At 56.6% G+C, this 17,452-nt stretch overlaps 1 protein-coding gene across 6 annotated transcripts in view; it reads right to left on the bottom strand.

Annotated features, from left to right (window-relative positions):
- CDC42BPA (CDC42 binding protein kinase alpha) overlaps window positions 1-7,245 on the bottom strand; it is a 324,002-nt gene extending 316,757 nt beyond the window's left edge. For 4 of the 6 annotated variants that reach the window (XM_075595478.1, XM_075595477.1, XM_075595476.1 and 1 more), the window contains exon 1: window positions 6,684-7,244. In XM_075595478.1, coding sequence (XP_075451593.1) covers window positions 6,684-6,858 — 175 coding nt within the window. In that variant the 5' untranslated portion in view covers window positions 6,859-7,244. Of the gene's footprint in view, window positions 1-6,683 lie in introns of all 6 variants that reach the window. The other 2 variants (XM_075595475.1, XM_075595480.1) reach the window with 1 other exon arrangement.
- Between the last annotated feature and the right edge of the window lie 10,207 nt (window positions 7,246-17,452).

Here is a 17,452-nt window from a genome sequence, read left to right as displayed (position 1 = left end):
CGGCCTCCAGAAGCCGCCCTGAGCCAAGGTAAGTGCAGTTTACAGAGGCCTTCGCCGCTTCCCCCGGCACTTAAATGAAGTGCCATCGTGAACCGCGAAGGGCCTCTGCAAACCCTGCGCGCCCCGCAGACTCTCAGAGGGGGGTGCGCCCCCCAGATTGCGCACCACTGGTCTAAACCAAGGGTGCTCATCTCCAGTCCTCAAGACCCCCTCGAAGACTGATTATGCCACCTCTGCTCAAGCTGGGACATCCTTAAACCTGACCTGTTTGGGGGGGGGGGGCGGGGTCTTGAGGACTGGAATTGAGCGCCTCTGGCCTAACCCACCACCAAACCTCTGAAGTATAATACTGGAGCCTGTCCCGTCAGGTACCCCCTCATATAGAGCCAGCATCACCCATTCTAGCCATGGTCATCACACAATGAAACCCGCTCCCCAATGGTTTCCAGCACCATCCCCCCCTTGCTTACCCCACCCCCACTCCCCTGGAAAGCTCAATAGCCTCATTGATTTTGCTCCACAGCCCACTAACCTTTCAGATATTGTTTGATGTAGAAGGTTGTGTCACTCCGTAGATTGCAAGCTCATACGCACAGAGATCACCCAGGACATGCTTGAAAACGAGAGGTAGCTCTCAATGTATGACTCCCTGGTAAAACATTTTAATAAATAAATAATCACCTCCTGGCTTTAATAACTAGGGTTGCTTAGCGCTGGATACAAATGATGATTTGCTGTGTTAATGTTGATTATACACACTATAAAGCGTGTTGCACAATGTCGGATGGTAGCACACAAAAACCGAACACAAAATTATTCACCACACAGTTACAAAATGTACAGTATTTCCTAGATTCCTCCCAGCCACCCCCGCAGCGGGGCCACCTACTCACCCGCAGCGGGGCCACCTACTCACCCGCAGCGGGGCCACCTACTCACCCGCAGCGGGGCCACCTACTCACCCGCAGCGGGGCCATCGTCTCACCCGCAGCGGGGCCACCGTCTCACCCGCCAGCGGGGCCACCTACTCACCCGCAGCGGGGCCACCTACTCACCCGCAGCGGGGCCACCTACTCACCCGCAGCGGGGCCATCTACTCACCCGCAGCGGGGCCATCTACTCACCCGCAGCGGGGGCCACCTACTCACCCGCAGCGGGGCCACCTACTCACCCGCAGCGGGGCCATCTACTCACCCGCAGCGGGGCCACCTACTCACCCGCAGCGGGGCCATCTACTCACCCGCAGCGGGGCCACCTACTCACCCGCAGCGGGGCCATCTACTCACCCGCAGCGGGGCCATCTACTCACCCGCAGCGGGGGCCACCTTCTCACCCGCAGCGGGGCCACCTACTCACCCGCAGCGGGGCCACCTACTCACCCGCAGCGGGGCCACCTACTCACCCGCAGCGGGGCCATCTACTCACCCGCAGCGGGGCCATCTACTCACCCGCAGCGGGGCCATCTACTCACCCGCAGCGGGGCCACCTACTCACCCGCAGCGGGGCCATCTACTCACCCGCAGCGGGGCCACCTACTCACCCGCAGCGGGGCCACCTACTCACCCGCAGCGGGCCACCTACTCACCCGCAGCGGGGCCATCTACTCACCCGCAGCGGGGGCCACCTACTCACCCGCAGCGGGGCCACCTACTCACCCGCAGCGGGGCCACCTACTCACCCGCAGCGGGGCCATCTACTCACCCGCAGCGGGGCCATCTACTCACCCGCAGCGGGGGCCACCTACTCACCCGCAGCGGGGCCACCTACTCACCCGCAGCGGGGCCACCTACTCACCCGCAGCGGGGCCACCTATTCACCCGCAGCGGGGCCACCTACTCACCCGCAGCGGGGCCACCTACTCACCCACAGCGGGGCCACCTACTCACCCGCAGCGGGGCCACCTACTCACCCGCAGCGGGGCCATCTACTCACCCGCAGCGGGCCATCTACTCACCCGCAGCGGGCCATCTACTCACCCGCAGCGGGGCCATCTACTCACCCGCAGCGGGGGCCATCTACTCACCCGCAGCGGGGCCATCTACTCACCCGCAGCGGGGCCATCTACTCACCCGCAGCGGGCATCTACTCACCCACAGCGGGGCCATCTACTCACCCGCAGCGGGGCCATCTACTCACCCGCAGCGGGGCCATCTACTCACCCACAGCGGGGCCATCTACTCACCCGCAGCGGGGCATCTACTCACCCACAGCGGGGCCCTCTACTCACCCGCAGCGGGACCATCTACTCACCCGCAGCGGGGCCATCTACTCACCCGCAGCGGGGCCACCTACTCACCCACAGCGGGGCCATCTACTCACCCACAGCGGGGCCCTCTACTCACCCGCAGCGGGGGCCCTCTACTCACCCACAGCGGGGCCATCTACTCACCCGCAGCGGGGCCATCTACTCACCCGCAGCGGGGCCATCTACTCACCCGCAGCGGGGCCATCTACTCACCCGCAGCGGGGCCATCTACTCACCCGCAGCGGTCAGTAACTGGACATTTTAGAGATGCAATCCAGGCAATATCCTGCGTGTGCGCTTTTAACAAAATCAGTTCTGTAGTATTAGCTACTTGAACTTTTTTTTTACATTATTATTCAACTCTTAATGCCAGTTTTTATGCGTTTGTGTGAAATGTTATGTTTTTTTTTAATATATCAGTTATGTCGTTTTAGATAATAGTGATTTAAAAAAAAAATCAACTTAATGCCTTTTTTAATGAGTATTAATACACTGAGCATCCCTTTGATTTCTGTAACAGGTTTTAGCCCACTTCCCCAGCAGTGCGAGATCTTTGTAACACTTTCCTGTTTGTGATCATTTGTTGCCAATATTCCCAGCAGTTTGAGCTGCAAACTGTAATAGGCAATGTTACCTTAGTAATATAAGACTACATTGCAGCTGCCGAGTTACATTCACTGAAGGATAGATTGAAACTGAAAGGCGGCCATTTCGTTAGGCACACAATCAGGATTTTGACAGATTTAAAAACAGGAGCACCTAATGATTGCCAATTTAGGTAAGAATGTAGAATTATACATTGTCACATGCTGTACATATATAAATAAGAAAATAAAAATAAACGGGGGGGAGATGCAATATTGTTGCTTTAATATACTGAGCATCCTTTGATTTCTATAAGCAGTGCAAGACATTTGCAACACTTTCCTGTTTGTGATCATTTGTTGCCAACATTCCCAGCAGCTTGAGCTGCAAGCTGTCACAATAGGCAACGATACGTTAGTAATACACAAGAATACATTGTAGCTGCTGAATTACATTGACTGAAGGATTGATTGAAACTGAAAGGCGGCCATTTAGTGAACCCTGAGAAGCATGATCTTTGCTCATCGATCACGGGAGATCTAATCGATTGGCAGCTTAGCTAATGATAATGAGCAATAAAAAGGTAATCAAGGGCTATATATACTAAAAATAAATAATAATAATAATAATCTAAGTGCCGCTTGGATTGCCTCCAAGTACCCCATCAATATTTACAATTCAATAGGCAGAAATGTTGCACCCAATTCAAAACGCTTCAGCTAAGACGAGTGTAGACATTAGAGCCCCAATGGTTTGGCAGGTAGCACAGGCCAGGAAACAATCGCTCAGAGTCTACCAATATTTATATGAGCTGAATTATATGATTCTTAATACGATGAGAATAATTGTCCCCTTTGCATAGCTCCAGTGTTACATCACCAGGCACACAAGGCCCTCAACCCTTAAACGGAATGACAAAGTGTATAAGCAGACATCAAGGTGGTGGTGGTTTGGGGGATTAGCAAAATTCAGGCAACACCCCTAGGACATTAAACCGCCAATAAAGATTGAATTACATGATGCTTGATATGGAACCTTTTATTCCATCCTTCTCAAAACCTGAAGCATTGTGTGATTAAAGACATGTCACTGACACAGTGTCAGAAAGGGCTCAGATGTGGGTAATACCTGGGGGGATGGGCAGGCTCAGACCATACAAAATACCAATTAATGGCTAAAAATGGCATGTAAAAAAAAAAAAAAAGAAGGATAATTTTTCCAACCACAAACATTACATGATCGGGGACATGCCAATTACACTGGTTTCGCAGAATGATATTAGAGAGTGAACATCACAAATGCCAGGATAGCTAGCTATGAACGGACCCCCCCCCCCTCAGCCCACTCCAACACGATAATCAAGGACATCGCAATGACACAGGAGAGGAGGAAAAGGGTGACATCTTCAAGCTTACAGAAGCCTGGCACTAGCTCAAGCTCTGCACTGGCAAACACTGGGCCTTTAGCACTTGCTTACTGCTCCGCTGTATCCTCCTCCTGTGACACTGCATGTAATGAGGACAGCTGCTCTGTGTACTGCTGCCTATAAAGGAGCATATTCCTCTCAGGCATTTGGCTTTACATGAGCACGCCACACCGGCACAGTATCACACAGCGCAGGAGATGCGCAGACATTCAGGTGCGGGTGGGCAGTACCCACCACCTCTACTCCGGAGGTACAGGGGACGTTCTTCCAACTACTTTCAAGATTGCATCATATTAACAGCTACTCTGGCAGCAAAATGATTTTAAGGATAGGCAATGTGAGTCTCTTCTAGCTCTGAACAAAGCAGCCAAGATGCTGACCTCCAAGGTGTGAAAGCCAGTAATTCTGACCCAGTAATGCCCGTGACCTTGAGAAAGTCATTCTATTCATCTATGCCTCCAACCAGGACTGTTAGCTCTTTGGTGCAGCAACGAATTCTGTAGCGTACAAAGCACACCATGTATTGTCAGCACAATGCGGGGGATACAGTAATAGCTGCTGAATGTGTGCAGAACATAGGCAATGGTCTGTGCCCGTCATTAATACAGAACCAAGCTAGGGCCCTTCCTTTGCATGCAAGGATCCTTAATGCAAATACATCAGATTCCATTATTCCCCTCTGCCACACACCTGCAGCCGCGCAGTGCCACGGATTATGCCACAGGCACGGTGTAGAAAGGAGAAAGTCTTACAGAAGGCCCAGTCACTGATCCCAATGTGTCCCATGGAGCTGCCCCCCCCCCCCCCCCAGGGCAATGATCCTGCCTCCCCCTGAATATGGCACTGTGTTAGTGTCCCTCTGTCACGTCTGCTCGGTCACTGACTGACTCCTCCAGTGTCACCCCTCATCCCACTAGTGAAAGCCTAGTGTCCCCCCCACCCCACTCACTGGCTAACCGATGTCCTTGTCAAGACACACTAGTTGCCCAGTCACCCACTCCCCCAGTGACAGCAGGTTACCCAACCCCCTACCCCACCCCCATATCAGTGGGTGAGTGTCCCAACATCACACTGCCCCCTGGTGAATGTTCCCCTCCCTGTCACACAGCCCCATATTGAGTGACACATTGCCCCCATGTACGTGTCCCCCCCCATATCACACTGCTGCCCGAGTGAGGTCTCACATGTCCTCCCCTGTCCCAGTGCTCCGCATCACTGTCTCTGGGTGAGTGTCCCATGTGTCAGTGTCCTCTGATGTCACACTATGCTTGCTGAGTGTCCCGTGTAACGGCGTCCTCTGATGTCACACTACCCTGGGTGAGTGTCCCATGTCACAGCGTCCTCTGATGTCACACTATGCAGGCTGAGTGTCCCATGCCACAGCGTCCTCTGTCACAATACGTGGGGCGAGTGTCCCATGTCACAGCGTCCTCTGATGTCACACTATGCAGGCTGAGTGTCCCATGTCACAGAATCCTCTACGCTGGGTCAGTGCCCCCATATGGTCACACTACCATGATGCATTTCTCTACCCCCACCCATGTCTCCTTAAAGTCCCCCCTGTCCCATTGTCTTAGAATGAGTGTCCCCCATCACCCTGCGTGTGTTCTGTCACCCTGTCCTCGGGTGTATGCTCCCCCACCCCTATCCCACTACCTCCCGAGTATTCCCCCCCCCCCAACTGCGCCTGTCCACCACTTGCCCCCCACCTCCTACCCCCCCAAATGAGTATCCCCCCCCCAACTGGGCCTGTCCACCACTTGCCCCCCCCCTCCCCACCCCCCAAATGAGTATCCCCCTCCCCCAGGATGAGTATCCCCGACTGCCCCCCCCCCCGGGATGAGTGCCCCCCCCTGTCCCCCTGGTGACTGCCCCCAGGGATGAGTGTGTCCCCCCTGCCCCCTTGGTGACTGCCCCCCCTGCCCCCCCCCCCCCGGACACTGCCCCCCTGGATGAGTGTGTGTCCCCCCGCCCCCCCTGGATGAGTGTCCCCCCCTGCCCCCAAGATGTGTCCCCTCCCCTGCCCCGCGGAGACTGTCCCCCAGGATGAGTATCACCCCTGCCCCCCGGTGAGTTCCCCCCCCCCCCCTGCCCCCCGGTGAGTTCCCCCCCCCCCCCCTTGCCTCCCCGGGTGACTCACCACTCTGGAGGTAGTGCTGGAGGTGCCGGTCGGTGCGCAGCGGGGAGGCGCAGTATCCCCCCCCGGTGTCTCCCCCCCTGCCCCCCCCCCCTGCCCCCCCGGTGTCCCCCCCCCCTGCCCCCCGGTGTCCCCCCCCCGGGTGACTCACCCCACTGGAGGTAGTGCTGGAGGTGCCGGTCGGTGCGCAGCGGGGAGGCGCAGTATCCCCCCCCCCCCCGGTGTCTCCCCCCCCTGCCCCCCGGTGTCGTCCCCCCCTGCCCCCCGGTGTCCCCCCCCGGGTGACTCACCCCACTGGAGGTAGTGCTGGAGGTGCCGGTCGGTGCGCAGCGGGGAGGCGCAGCACTCCTCATACAGGCACAGGAGGGAGTCCAGCAGGCTCTCCACACTCACACACCCGCCGCCCGGGCCCGGCCCGTCCAGTACCAGGCGCTCCAGCTGCCGCAGGCGGACCTCACCCGACATCTTCTCACCCGCCGCCACCGGGTCACTCGTCTCAACGCGGGCGTGAGCAGGGGGATGGGGGGGGCAACAAAATCAGGGCCTCGGGCAACCGCACCGGGCCAGTCCGTGACCCGGATCCCGCCGGGTAACCCGCCGCCTGGAACCGCCCGTCATGTCCCCGGGGTGTGAGATGAGGTGACCCCTCAGAGCAGCATGCGGCGGGCCGGCTCACCCGGGGGGGAGGGGGGCAGCGGGTACAGAGCGGGTGTGTGAGGGGGGTGGGGGTTGCAGCGGGTACAGAGCGGGTGTGCGGGTCACCGAGCAGGAGATCTGCGGCCCGGGGACACACAGCGGATCCTGCGGGCAACGTCACACCCGTCCGGGGGGAGGGAGGGAGGGAGAGGAGGGCTGATCCGGGGGGAGGAGGAGGGTGTTGAGCTAGGGATGGGAGAGGAGGAGAGGAGGGAGGGCTGATCCGGGAGGAGGGAGCAGCTGGTGATGGAGAGGGAGGAGCGAGAGGGATGGGGAGGGGAGATGGAGGGAGAGTGATGGGGAGGGGAGAGGGAGAGTGATGGGGAGGGGAGATGGAGGGAGAGTGATGGGGAGGGGAGAGGGAGAGTGATGGGGAGGGGAGATGGAGGGAGAGTGATGGGGAGGGGAGAGGGAGAGTGATGGGAAGGGGAGATGGAGGGAGAGTGATGGGGAGGGGAGATGGAGGGAGAGTGATGGGGAGGGGAGATGGAGGGAGAGTGATCGGGAGGGAGAGTGATGGGGAGGGAAGATGGAGGGAGAGTGATGGGGGAGGGGAGATGGGAGGGAGAGTGATGGGGAGAAGCAGCTGGTGATGGAGGAGGAGGTGGGAGAGTGATGGGGAGGGGAGATGGAGGGAGAGTGATGGGGAGGTGAGATGCAGGGAGAGTGATGGGGAGGGGAGATGGAGGGAGAGTGATGGGGAGGGGAGATGCAGGGAGAGTGATGGGGAGGGGAGATGGAGGGAGAGTGATGGGAAGGGGGAGATGCAGGGAGAGTGATGGGGAGGGGAGATGGAGGGAGAATGATGGGGAGGGGAGATGGAGGGAGAGTGATCGGGTGGGAGAGTGATGGGGGAGGGGAGATGGAGGGAGAGTGATGGGGAGGGGAGATGGAGGGAGAGTGATCGGGAGGGAGAGTGATGGGGAGGGAAGATGGAGGGAGAGTGATGGGGAGGGGAGATGGAGGGAGAGTGATGGGGAGAAGCAGCTGGTGATGGAGGAGGAGGTGGGAGAGTGATGGGGAGGGGAGATGGGGGGAGAATGATGGGGAGGAGGAGGGATTGCAAATGGAGGGAGAGTAATCAGGAGGGGAGATGGAGGGGAGAGTGATGGGGAGGAGCAGCTGGTGATGGAGGAGGAGGTGGGAGAGTGATGGGGAGGGGAGATGGGGGGAGAGTGATAGGGGAGATGGAGGAAGAATGATGGGGAGGGGAGGTGGAGGGAGAGTGATGGGGAGGGAGAGTGATGGGGAGGGGAGAGTGATGGGGAGGGGAGAGTGATGGGGAGGGGAGAGTGATGGGGAGGGGAGATGGAGGAAGAATGATGGGGAGGGGAGATGGAGGGAGAGTGATGGGGAGGGGAGATGGAGGGAGAGTGATGGGGAGGGGAGATGGAGGGAGAGTGATGGGGAGGGGAGATGGAGAGAGAGTGATGGGGAGATGGACGGAGAGTGATGGGGAGGGGATGGAGGGAGAGTGATGGGGAGGGGATGGAGGGAGAGTGATGGGGAGGGGATGGAGGGAGAGTGATGGGGAGGGGAGATGGAGAGAGAGAGTGATGGGGAGATGGACGGAGAGTGTTGGGGAGGAGCAGCTGGTGATGGATGGGGAGGGGAGATGGTGGGAGAGTGATGGGGAGGGGGATGGTGGGAGAGTGATGGGGAGGGGATGGAGGGAGAGTGATGGGGCGGGGATGGAGGGAGAGTGATGGGGAGGAGCAGCTGGTGATGGATGGAGGGAGAGTGATGGGGAGATGGAGGGAGAGTGATGGGGAGGGCATGGAGGGAGAGTGATGGGGAGGAGCAGCTAGTGATGGAGGAGGAGGTGGGAGAGTGATGGGGAGGGGAGATGGAGGGAGAGTGATGGGGAGGGGAGATGGAGGGAGAGTGATGGGGAGGGCAGATGGAGGGAGAATGATGGGGAGGGGATTTAGGGAGGGTGATGGGGAGGGGAGATGGAGGGAGAGTGATGAGGAGGACATGGAGGGAGAGTGATGGGGAGGAGCAGCTGGTGATGGAGGAGGAGGTGGGAGAGTGATGGGGAGGGGACATGGATGGAGAGTGATGGTGAGGGGAGATGGAGGGAGAATGATGGGGAGGGGATTTAGGGGAGGGAGAGTGATGGGGAAGGAGCAGTTGGTGATGGAGGAGGAGGAGGTGGAAGAGTGATGGGGAGGGGATAGTGGGAGGGTGAGGGGGAGGGAGGAGCGAGAGAGATGAGGAGGGAGGAGCGAGAGAGATGAAGAGGTAGAGTGATGTGGGATGGAGAGAGCGTGATGGGTGGGATGGAGGCAGAGTGATGGGTGGGATGGAGAGAGCGTGATGGGTGGGATGGAGGCAGAGTGATGGGTGGGATGGAGGCAGAGTGATGGGTGGGATGGAGGAGAGATGATGGGGGGATGGAGGCAGAGTGATGGGTGGGATGGAGGGAGGAGGTATAGGGGGTTGGAGGCAGAGTGATGGGTGGGATGGAGGGAGAGTGATGGGGGGATGGAGGCAGAGTGATGGGTGGGATGGAGGGAGAGTGATGGGGGGATAGAGGCAGAGTGATGGGTGGGATGGAGGGAGAGTGATGGGGGGATGGAGGCAGAGTGATGGGTGGGATGGAGGGAGAGTGATGGGGGGATGGAGGCAGAGTGATGGGTGGGATGGAGGCAGAGTGATGGGTGGGATGGAGGGAGAGTGATGGGGGGATGGAGGGAGATTGATGGGGGGGTGGAGGTAGGGTGATGGGGAAGGAGCAGCTGGTGATGGAGGCGGAGGAGGAGGAGGTGGGAGAAGATGGAGGGAGAGTGATGGGGAGGAGCAGCTGGTGATGGAGGAGGAGGTGGGAGAGTGATGGGGAAGAGAGATGGGGGGAGAGTGGTGGGGAGGAGGAGGGATTGGAAATGGAGGGAGAGTGATCGGGGAGGAGCAGTTGGTGATGGAGGAGGAGGAGGAGGAGAAGGGAGAGTGATGGGGAGGGGATGGAGGGAGAGTGATGGGGCGGGGATGGAGGGAGAGTGATGGGGAGGAGCAGCTGGTGATGGATGGGGAGGGGAGATGGTGGGAGAGTGATGGGGAGATGGCGGGAGAGAGTGATGGGGAGGAGCAGTTGGTGATGGAGGAGGAGAGTGGGAGAGTGATGGGGAGGGGAGATGAGGGGAGTGATAGGGGAGATGGAGGGAGAGTTATGGGGAGGGGAGATGAAGGGAGAGTGATGGGGAGGGGATGGAGGGAGAGTGATGGGGCGGGGATGGAGGGAGAGTGATGGGGAAGAGCAGCTGGTGATGGAGGAGGAGGAGGTGGGAGAGTGATTGGGAGATGGATGGAGGGAGGGTGAGGGGGAGGGAGGAGCGAGAGAGATGAGGAGGAAGGAGCGAGAGAGATGAAGAGGTAGAGTGATGTGGGATGGAGGGAGCGTGATGGGTGGGATGGAGGCAGAGTGATGGGTGGGATGGAGGGAGAGTGATGGGTGGGATGGAGGCAGAGTGATGGGTGGGATGGAGGGAGAGTGATGGGTGGGATGGAGGGAGAGTGATGGGTGGGATGGAGGCAGAGTGATGGGTGGGATGGAGGGAGAGTGATGGGGGGATGGAGGCAGAGTGATGGGTGGGATGGAGGCAGAGTGATGGGTGGGATGGAGGGAGAGTGGTGGGTGGGATGGAGGCAGAGTGATGGGTGGGATGGAGGGAGAGTGATGGGGGGATGGAGGCAGAGTGATGGGTGGGATGGAGGCAGAGTGATGGGTGGGATGGAGGCAGAGTGATGTGGTGGGATGGAGGGAGAGTGATGGGGGGGATGGAGGCAGAGTGATGGGTGGGATGGAGGCAGAGTGATGGGTGGGATGGAGGGAGAGTGATGGGGGGATGGAGGGAGAGTGATGGGGGGGTGGAGGTAGGGTGATGGGGAAGGAGCAGCTGGTGATGGAGGCGGAGGAGGAGGAGGTGGGAGAAGATGGAGGGAGAGTGATGGGGAGGAGCAGCTGGTGATGGAGGAGGAGGCGGGAGAGTGATGGGGAAGGGAGATGGGGGGAGAGTGTGGGGAGGAGGAGGGATTGGAAATGGAGGGAGAGTGATCGGGGAGGAGCAGCTGTGATGGAGGAGGAGGTGGGAGAGTGATGGGGAGGGGAGATGGAGGGAGAGTGATGGGGGAGGAGCAGCTGGTGATGGAGAGTGAGTCTGCTCCAGGGTTGCCACCTTCTACTGAAGGCCAACCCGGAGGGGCAAAAAAAATCCCTTACTTGGCTGCGTGCTGTGGCGGGTCTCCCGACATCGTGCTGCAATTTCCCGTCCAACTGCAGTTAACATGGCTGCGCGGCTTCTTATGACACCGCTTTGCCATGCCAACGGAACGCTACGTGACGTCATGACGCTATGGCCGCGTAGCGCCATGATGTCACGCAGTGTCAAATTGCCATGGCAACACGGCGGCAGCCTTGCTCAGTGCAGTTGGAGGGGGAATTGCAGAAGAATACCGGAGAATGCCGGAGACGCGGTCGCCGTAGCGTGCCTGTCATGGAACAAGAATACCCCTGTCTGCACTTCTGTTTCACCCCCCCCCCCCCCCCTTTTCCTTGCAGCCCTGCTTGTCAGCCTTCTCAGTGCCAGCTGTATGTGTTTGGCTCTGCACACAAACACAGTGCTTGTGTGATAAATACAGTGCTATTCCCTCTCTCTCAGCAGCTTGTTGTATTAAAGATGCAACATTATTGCTACATGTTGTAGCTTCCCCAGACACTCCTGTGAGTTGCCATGGCAGCCCCAGCTTCTCTCTAAAATGGGCTGGTCTGCTTTCTCCCCCTCTGCTCTGCCCACAGATGGTCTGTCCCCAGACTATCTTACTACCCAGCATACATTGCCATTTCCTTTCAACCACACCACTGGACGAGTGAGTACCTTGCTGTAACCCCTGTAATGGTGCTACAGGATTATCTTTTCACCTCCCTTTATTACTGAGCACACACAGAGATATTTAGACCTACACCTCTACACAAGAGACTGTTTTACCTGCTTTCTCCAAAATAAAGTAAGGAAAGAAACAGACCTTGTCGTGCTTGGAAAAGAGGGCCGAGTTGACACTATCTGAGCTAAGTCATCTTACACGTGACCCTCTGGCTTCCAGAATAGTGCCGCCACCCGCAGCAGTACACCGTCGCCACCCGGAGATTGAAGGGCTAAACCTGTAGCCCGAGGAAAGTACCTGAAACCCAGAGTCTCCGGGTCAAACCCGGAGAGGTGGCCACCCTGGTCTGCTCTCAGTCACACACAGGAGCGGCGGTTGTTGGGATCAGGATTCATCGTCCTATAACACTCACTCCTCCATCTGCTTCTCTGCCTCTCTCTTAGTCTCTCCATCTACCCCTCTCTGCCTCTCTCTCAGTCTCTCCATCTACCCCTCTCTGTCTTTCCATTTACCATTTTCTCACTCTCTGTCAGGAAGCAGGGCTCACGCAACACCTCCTTACCTGCCTCGGGGGTTGTTGCTGCCGCCCTTCGCTCCCCGCTGGTGTATCCTCGGCGTGGTGCAGGCGATCCCGCCCGGTGCTGGCTCTTGCGGCCGTCATCTTGTCGGGGCGCGCGCAGGAGGATCTTACACCGCGCGCGCCTCCGGCAGTAATTTATTCACCCCTCTGGGCTTCTGGCCGCGCCCCCCGTGTACAGCTGCAGCCCCGCTCCTGCCTTTACGCTCCACAGCTGAACACCGGCAAGGATCACAGCCTGCACCAATCGCAAAGCGCTCCACGGCACACCCCCGCTCTGCCTCCTTCCCTGATTGGTTCTCCCACGTATATTACCCCTGTTCTCCCTGGGAATCATTGCTCTGCATAGCTTCTGCTAGTTGGGCTGGTGTTCGTGTGTGCTCTTGTTCTTTCGTGTACTTCAGGTTTGATCCGGCTTGGCTTTCGACTCTCCCTCTGGCTCTGGACCCCGGCTTGCTCCTCACTACGCAGTCTCTCTCCGCCCCCGATCTCGGCTCGCTCCTCTACCTCCCGGACCTCTGGCACCCTCGACCCCCGGCTACGGCAATCACCACGATACTTCTATCTCCGGACAATGCAAGTACCTTTGGTTCCCTTACTAAAGACTCCTGGCCTGGCAACAAATCTACCACACTCCGGACACGCTCCTCTGCTGCGGGTGCGTGGTATTATACTTTCCACCTCAGTCTAGGGACGGGTATGGTTTGCGGCCAGCACTACCGTGACACTCTCCTCATCTGCCTCTGTCTCTCCATTTACCTCTCTCTCAGTCTTTCCATCTACCCCTCTCTGCCTCTCTCTCAGTCTCTCTATCTACCCCTCTCTGCCTCTCTCTCAGTCTCTCCATCTACCTCTCTCTCACTCCCTCCAGCTGCCTCTCTCTGTCTCTCCATCTACCCCACTCTGCCTCTCTCTGTCTCTCCATCTACCCCTCTCACTCTCCATCTACCCCTCTCACTCTCTCCATCTGCCTCTCTCTCTCCATCTGCCCCCTCTCACCCTCTCCACCTACCCTCTCTCACTCTCTCCATTAACTCTATCTACCCCGCTCTCTATCTCTCCATCTGCCCCCTCTCTCTCTCCATCTACCCCTTTCTCACTCTCTCCATTTACTCTATATCTAGCGCTCTCTCAGTCCCTCCGTCTTCCCTCTCTGTCTCTCCATCTGCCTCTCTCCCACTCTTGCCATCTGCCACTCTCTCCATCTACCCGTCTCTCACTCTCCAGCTGCCCCCCTCTCTCTCCATCTACTCCTCTCTCTCCATCTACTCCTCTCTCTCTCTCTCCATCTACCCTTCTCTCTCACTCTGTCCATCTGCCCCTCTCTCTCACACTGTCCATCTACCCCTCCCTCTGTCTCTCTATTTACCTCTGTCTCACTCTCCAGCTACCCCCTCTCACTCTCTCCATCTACCCCTCTCTCTTACTATGTCCATCTGCCCTCTCTCTCACTCTATCCATCAACCCCTCTCTCTGTCTCTCCATCTACCCCTCTCTCTCAATCTCTCCATCTACCCCTCTCTCACTCACTCATCTACCCCCTCTCTCTCACTCCATCTACTCTCCATCTACCCCTCTAACACTCACTCATCATCTGCCTCTCCAAGTCTCTCCATCTACCCCTTTGTCTCTCCATCTACTCTCTCTCACTCCATCTACTCTTCCTCTACCCCTCTCTTTCACTCTGTCCATCTGCCCCTCTCCCACTCTCTCCATCTACCCCTCTCTCTCACTCTCTCCATCTGCCCCTCTCTCTGTCTCTCCATTTACCCTGCTCTCTCTCTCTCCATCTACTCTCCATCTACCCTTCTTTTGCTCTCTCCTTGTACCCCTCTCTCACTCCATCTACTCTCCATCTACCCCTCTCTCTCACTCTGTCAATCTGCCCCTCTCTCTTACTCTCTCCATCTACCCCTCTCTCTGTCTCTCCATCTATCCCTCTCTCACTCTCTCCATCTACCCATCTCTCTGTCTCTCCATCTACCCCTCTCTCACTCTCTCCATCTACCTCGCTCTCTCTCTCTCTCCATCTACCCCTCTCTTGCTCTCTCCTTGTACCCCTCTCTTAGGGTGCAGCCATAGCGCGCGTGACAGAGCGCAAGTAGGCACGCGCGTCTGTCGCCTCAGCCATCTGTGGACTCCGTTCATGCACGCGATGGAGAGGAGTGGCTGTGACGTCACCAGGCCGGTTCGCCCTCATTGGCTCAAACAGCTCACGTGATGCGGCCCTCGCGGGGGAAATCAAAAAAAATTCTCTCCAAATCCGGCCACGCCGTTGCGTCGCACAGCGCGCTGCATGGCCGGACTGGTGCACTTACACGAATTTGTTCGTGCCGCCCGCACCGTTGTGTGCACTACGTCCGCAGCCTAACTCCTTCTTCCTCTCTCTATTCTCTTTATTGACACTCCCTCCCTCTCCATATCCCTTCATTTGTCTCTTTATATCCGTGTTTTCTCTGTATCCTGCTGACCCCTTTTCTCCTCACTCTCCCCCCCCCCTGGCTCTGTCCTTTCTCTGTATCCTGCTGTCCTCTTTTCTCCTCACTTTCCTCCCCCTGGCTCTGTCCTTTCTCTGTATCCTGCTGTCCCCTTTTCTCCTCTCTCCTCCCCCTGGCTCTGTCCTTTCTCTGTATCCCGCTGTCCTCTTTTCTCCTCACTCTCCTCCCCCTGGCTCTGTCCTTTCTCAGTATCCTGCTGTCCTCTTTTCTCCTCACTCTCCACCCCCTGGCTCTGTCCTTTCTCAGTATCCTGCTGTCCTCTATTCTCCTCACTCTCCCCCCCCCCCACCCCTGGCTCTGTCCTTTCTCAGTATCCTGCTGTCCTCTATTCTCCTCACTCTCCCCCCCCCCACCCCTGGCTCTGTCCTTTCTCAGTATCCTGCTGTCCTCTATTCTCCTCACTCCCCCCCCCCCCCCCTGACTCTGTCCTTTCTCTGTATCCTGCTTTTCTCCTCACTCTCCTCCCCCTGACTCTGTCCTTTCTCTGTATCCTGCTTTTCTCCTCACTCTCCTCCCCCTGACTCTGTCCTTTCTCTGTATCCTGCTTTTCTCCTCACTCTCCCCCCCCCCCGGCTCTGTCCTTTCTCTGTATCCTGCTGTCCTCTTTTCTCCTCACTCTCCTCCCCCTGGCTCTGTCCTTTCTCTGTATCCTGCTGTCCTCTTTTCTCCTCCCCCCGGCTCTGTCCTTTCTCTGTATCCTGCTGTCCACTTTTCTCCTCACTCTCACCCCCCCCCCCCCCGACTCTGTCTTTTATGTATCCTGCTGTCCGCAAGGAAGGTGCCTTGTTATGGAGGGAAGGTAAATAAGGATTGCGTTTGCACAGGGAGTAATGGAGGGTAGAGTGTACTCACTTAGGCAGCTTGTTAGGAAAGGAAGCACACTTCCCTGTGACAGACAGGAACAGGCTGAGGACCATTCCAATAAACAGAAAGGGGCAGGGGAACAACAGGGCTAAACCAATCTCATAGCAATGAGGATTGGGAGGTTGCCAGGGAACCAACTAGTGGCTGTGTAAAGAGGGAAATATGTGTCAATAATGTAGCAGTTTACACGCTCTGGCTGCATCAGAGCAGGGAAAACCATGTAACTTTCCCTGGGGAGAGCTGGCAGTGTGAGAACAGAGAAAATGTATAATCCTGTTCCAGGACAATGGGTGTGCGACAGAGAGACACCATGTATGGCTATCCTTAGTTATATAGCGCGCCCAGTGTACTTGGCACTTGACAAAGGAGACCATACAGTACAGGGAATTGTAATACAATAAGTGCAGCAAACAACATCAGACAATAGGACAGGAGAGCTTACAATCTAAGTGGTATGTTGGGAGAGTTACAGAGACAGCAGGTGAGGGAGTAAGTGCAGTAGATGGCTGTGCTTGGCCACAAGGGTTGGTTGGAGCGACTGAAATGCTTCATTTTAAGGTTCGACTTAAAGTTAGGAGAGGATCTTTGGCGTATACTAAGCGTGAGGGAGTTCCACAGGTAAGGGGCAGTGAGGGAGAAAGGTTTAAGATGAGAGAGAGCAGTAGAGGTGAAAGGGGTGGAAAGAAGACAGTTGTGGGTAAAACACAGGAGACGAGCAGGAGCATAACGAGAGATCAAAGCTGATATGGAGGGAGGAGCAGATTGGTGGAGATTATTCTGGAACCAGGGTCACGTGTAGGATGTGAATGAGGCCAGATTGCTTAACTTATCCCTCTTTGAAGCACAACAAGTCCTTATATATTTTCTTAACTTTATTGGGAAAGTCACGGCAAATAAATAAACGGCAAATGTTGTGGAGTGGTAAGAGAGTGCTTCTCTATGTGCAATGCTTTGTATCAAGGAAGGTAAAAACGGAATGGCCTTGCCAGGGGGTAGATAGCATGAGAGGTACTCACTCAGACTGCTTAGGATGGAAAAGGAAGTGAGTAATCTTTGTCACACAGGAATAGTGACAGGACTATGCAATACAGGCAGGGGAGTATGGAAAAGTCCACTTACTGTAGCCAGAGAGATTAAAGAGGTTGGCAAGACAACCAGCTACTGGCAGTGTAAGAAGGGAATGTGTAACAATAATGTATCGATTACACAGGCACTGTCAGTTGTCAGAGCAGGGAAAACATGCAACTGAGATATTAAGGGCTAGCAGGCAGAGCTGCAAAGGGGGGAACGGAAATTAACAATCCTGTTCCAGGACAGAGATCCTTGAAGGTAACAAGGAGAACTTTGTAGGAGAGGGATTTGCAGATGAGATGAGCAGAGACTGTTTTGGGAGAAAGTGAAATTATTCTAGCAGCCACATTTTGGACAGATTGCAGAGGAGAAAGTTACGAGGCAGGGAGCCAGTTAGCAGAAGGTTACAGTAATCCAGGCGGAAGAGGATAGGGGCATGCATTAGAGTTTAAGCAGTAGATTGACAGAGGTA

The sequence above is a fragment of the Ascaphus truei genome, chromosome 4 (genome assembly GCF_040206685.1).
Source record: "Ascaphus truei isolate aAscTru1 chromosome 4, aAscTru1.hap1, whole genome shotgun sequence".
Taxonomy (NCBI): domain Eukaryota; kingdom Metazoa; phylum Chordata; class Amphibia; order Anura; family Ascaphidae; genus Ascaphus; species Ascaphus truei.
Note: the sequence above shows the minus strand (reverse complement) of the source record. Positions and strands in the feature narration are given on the sequence as shown.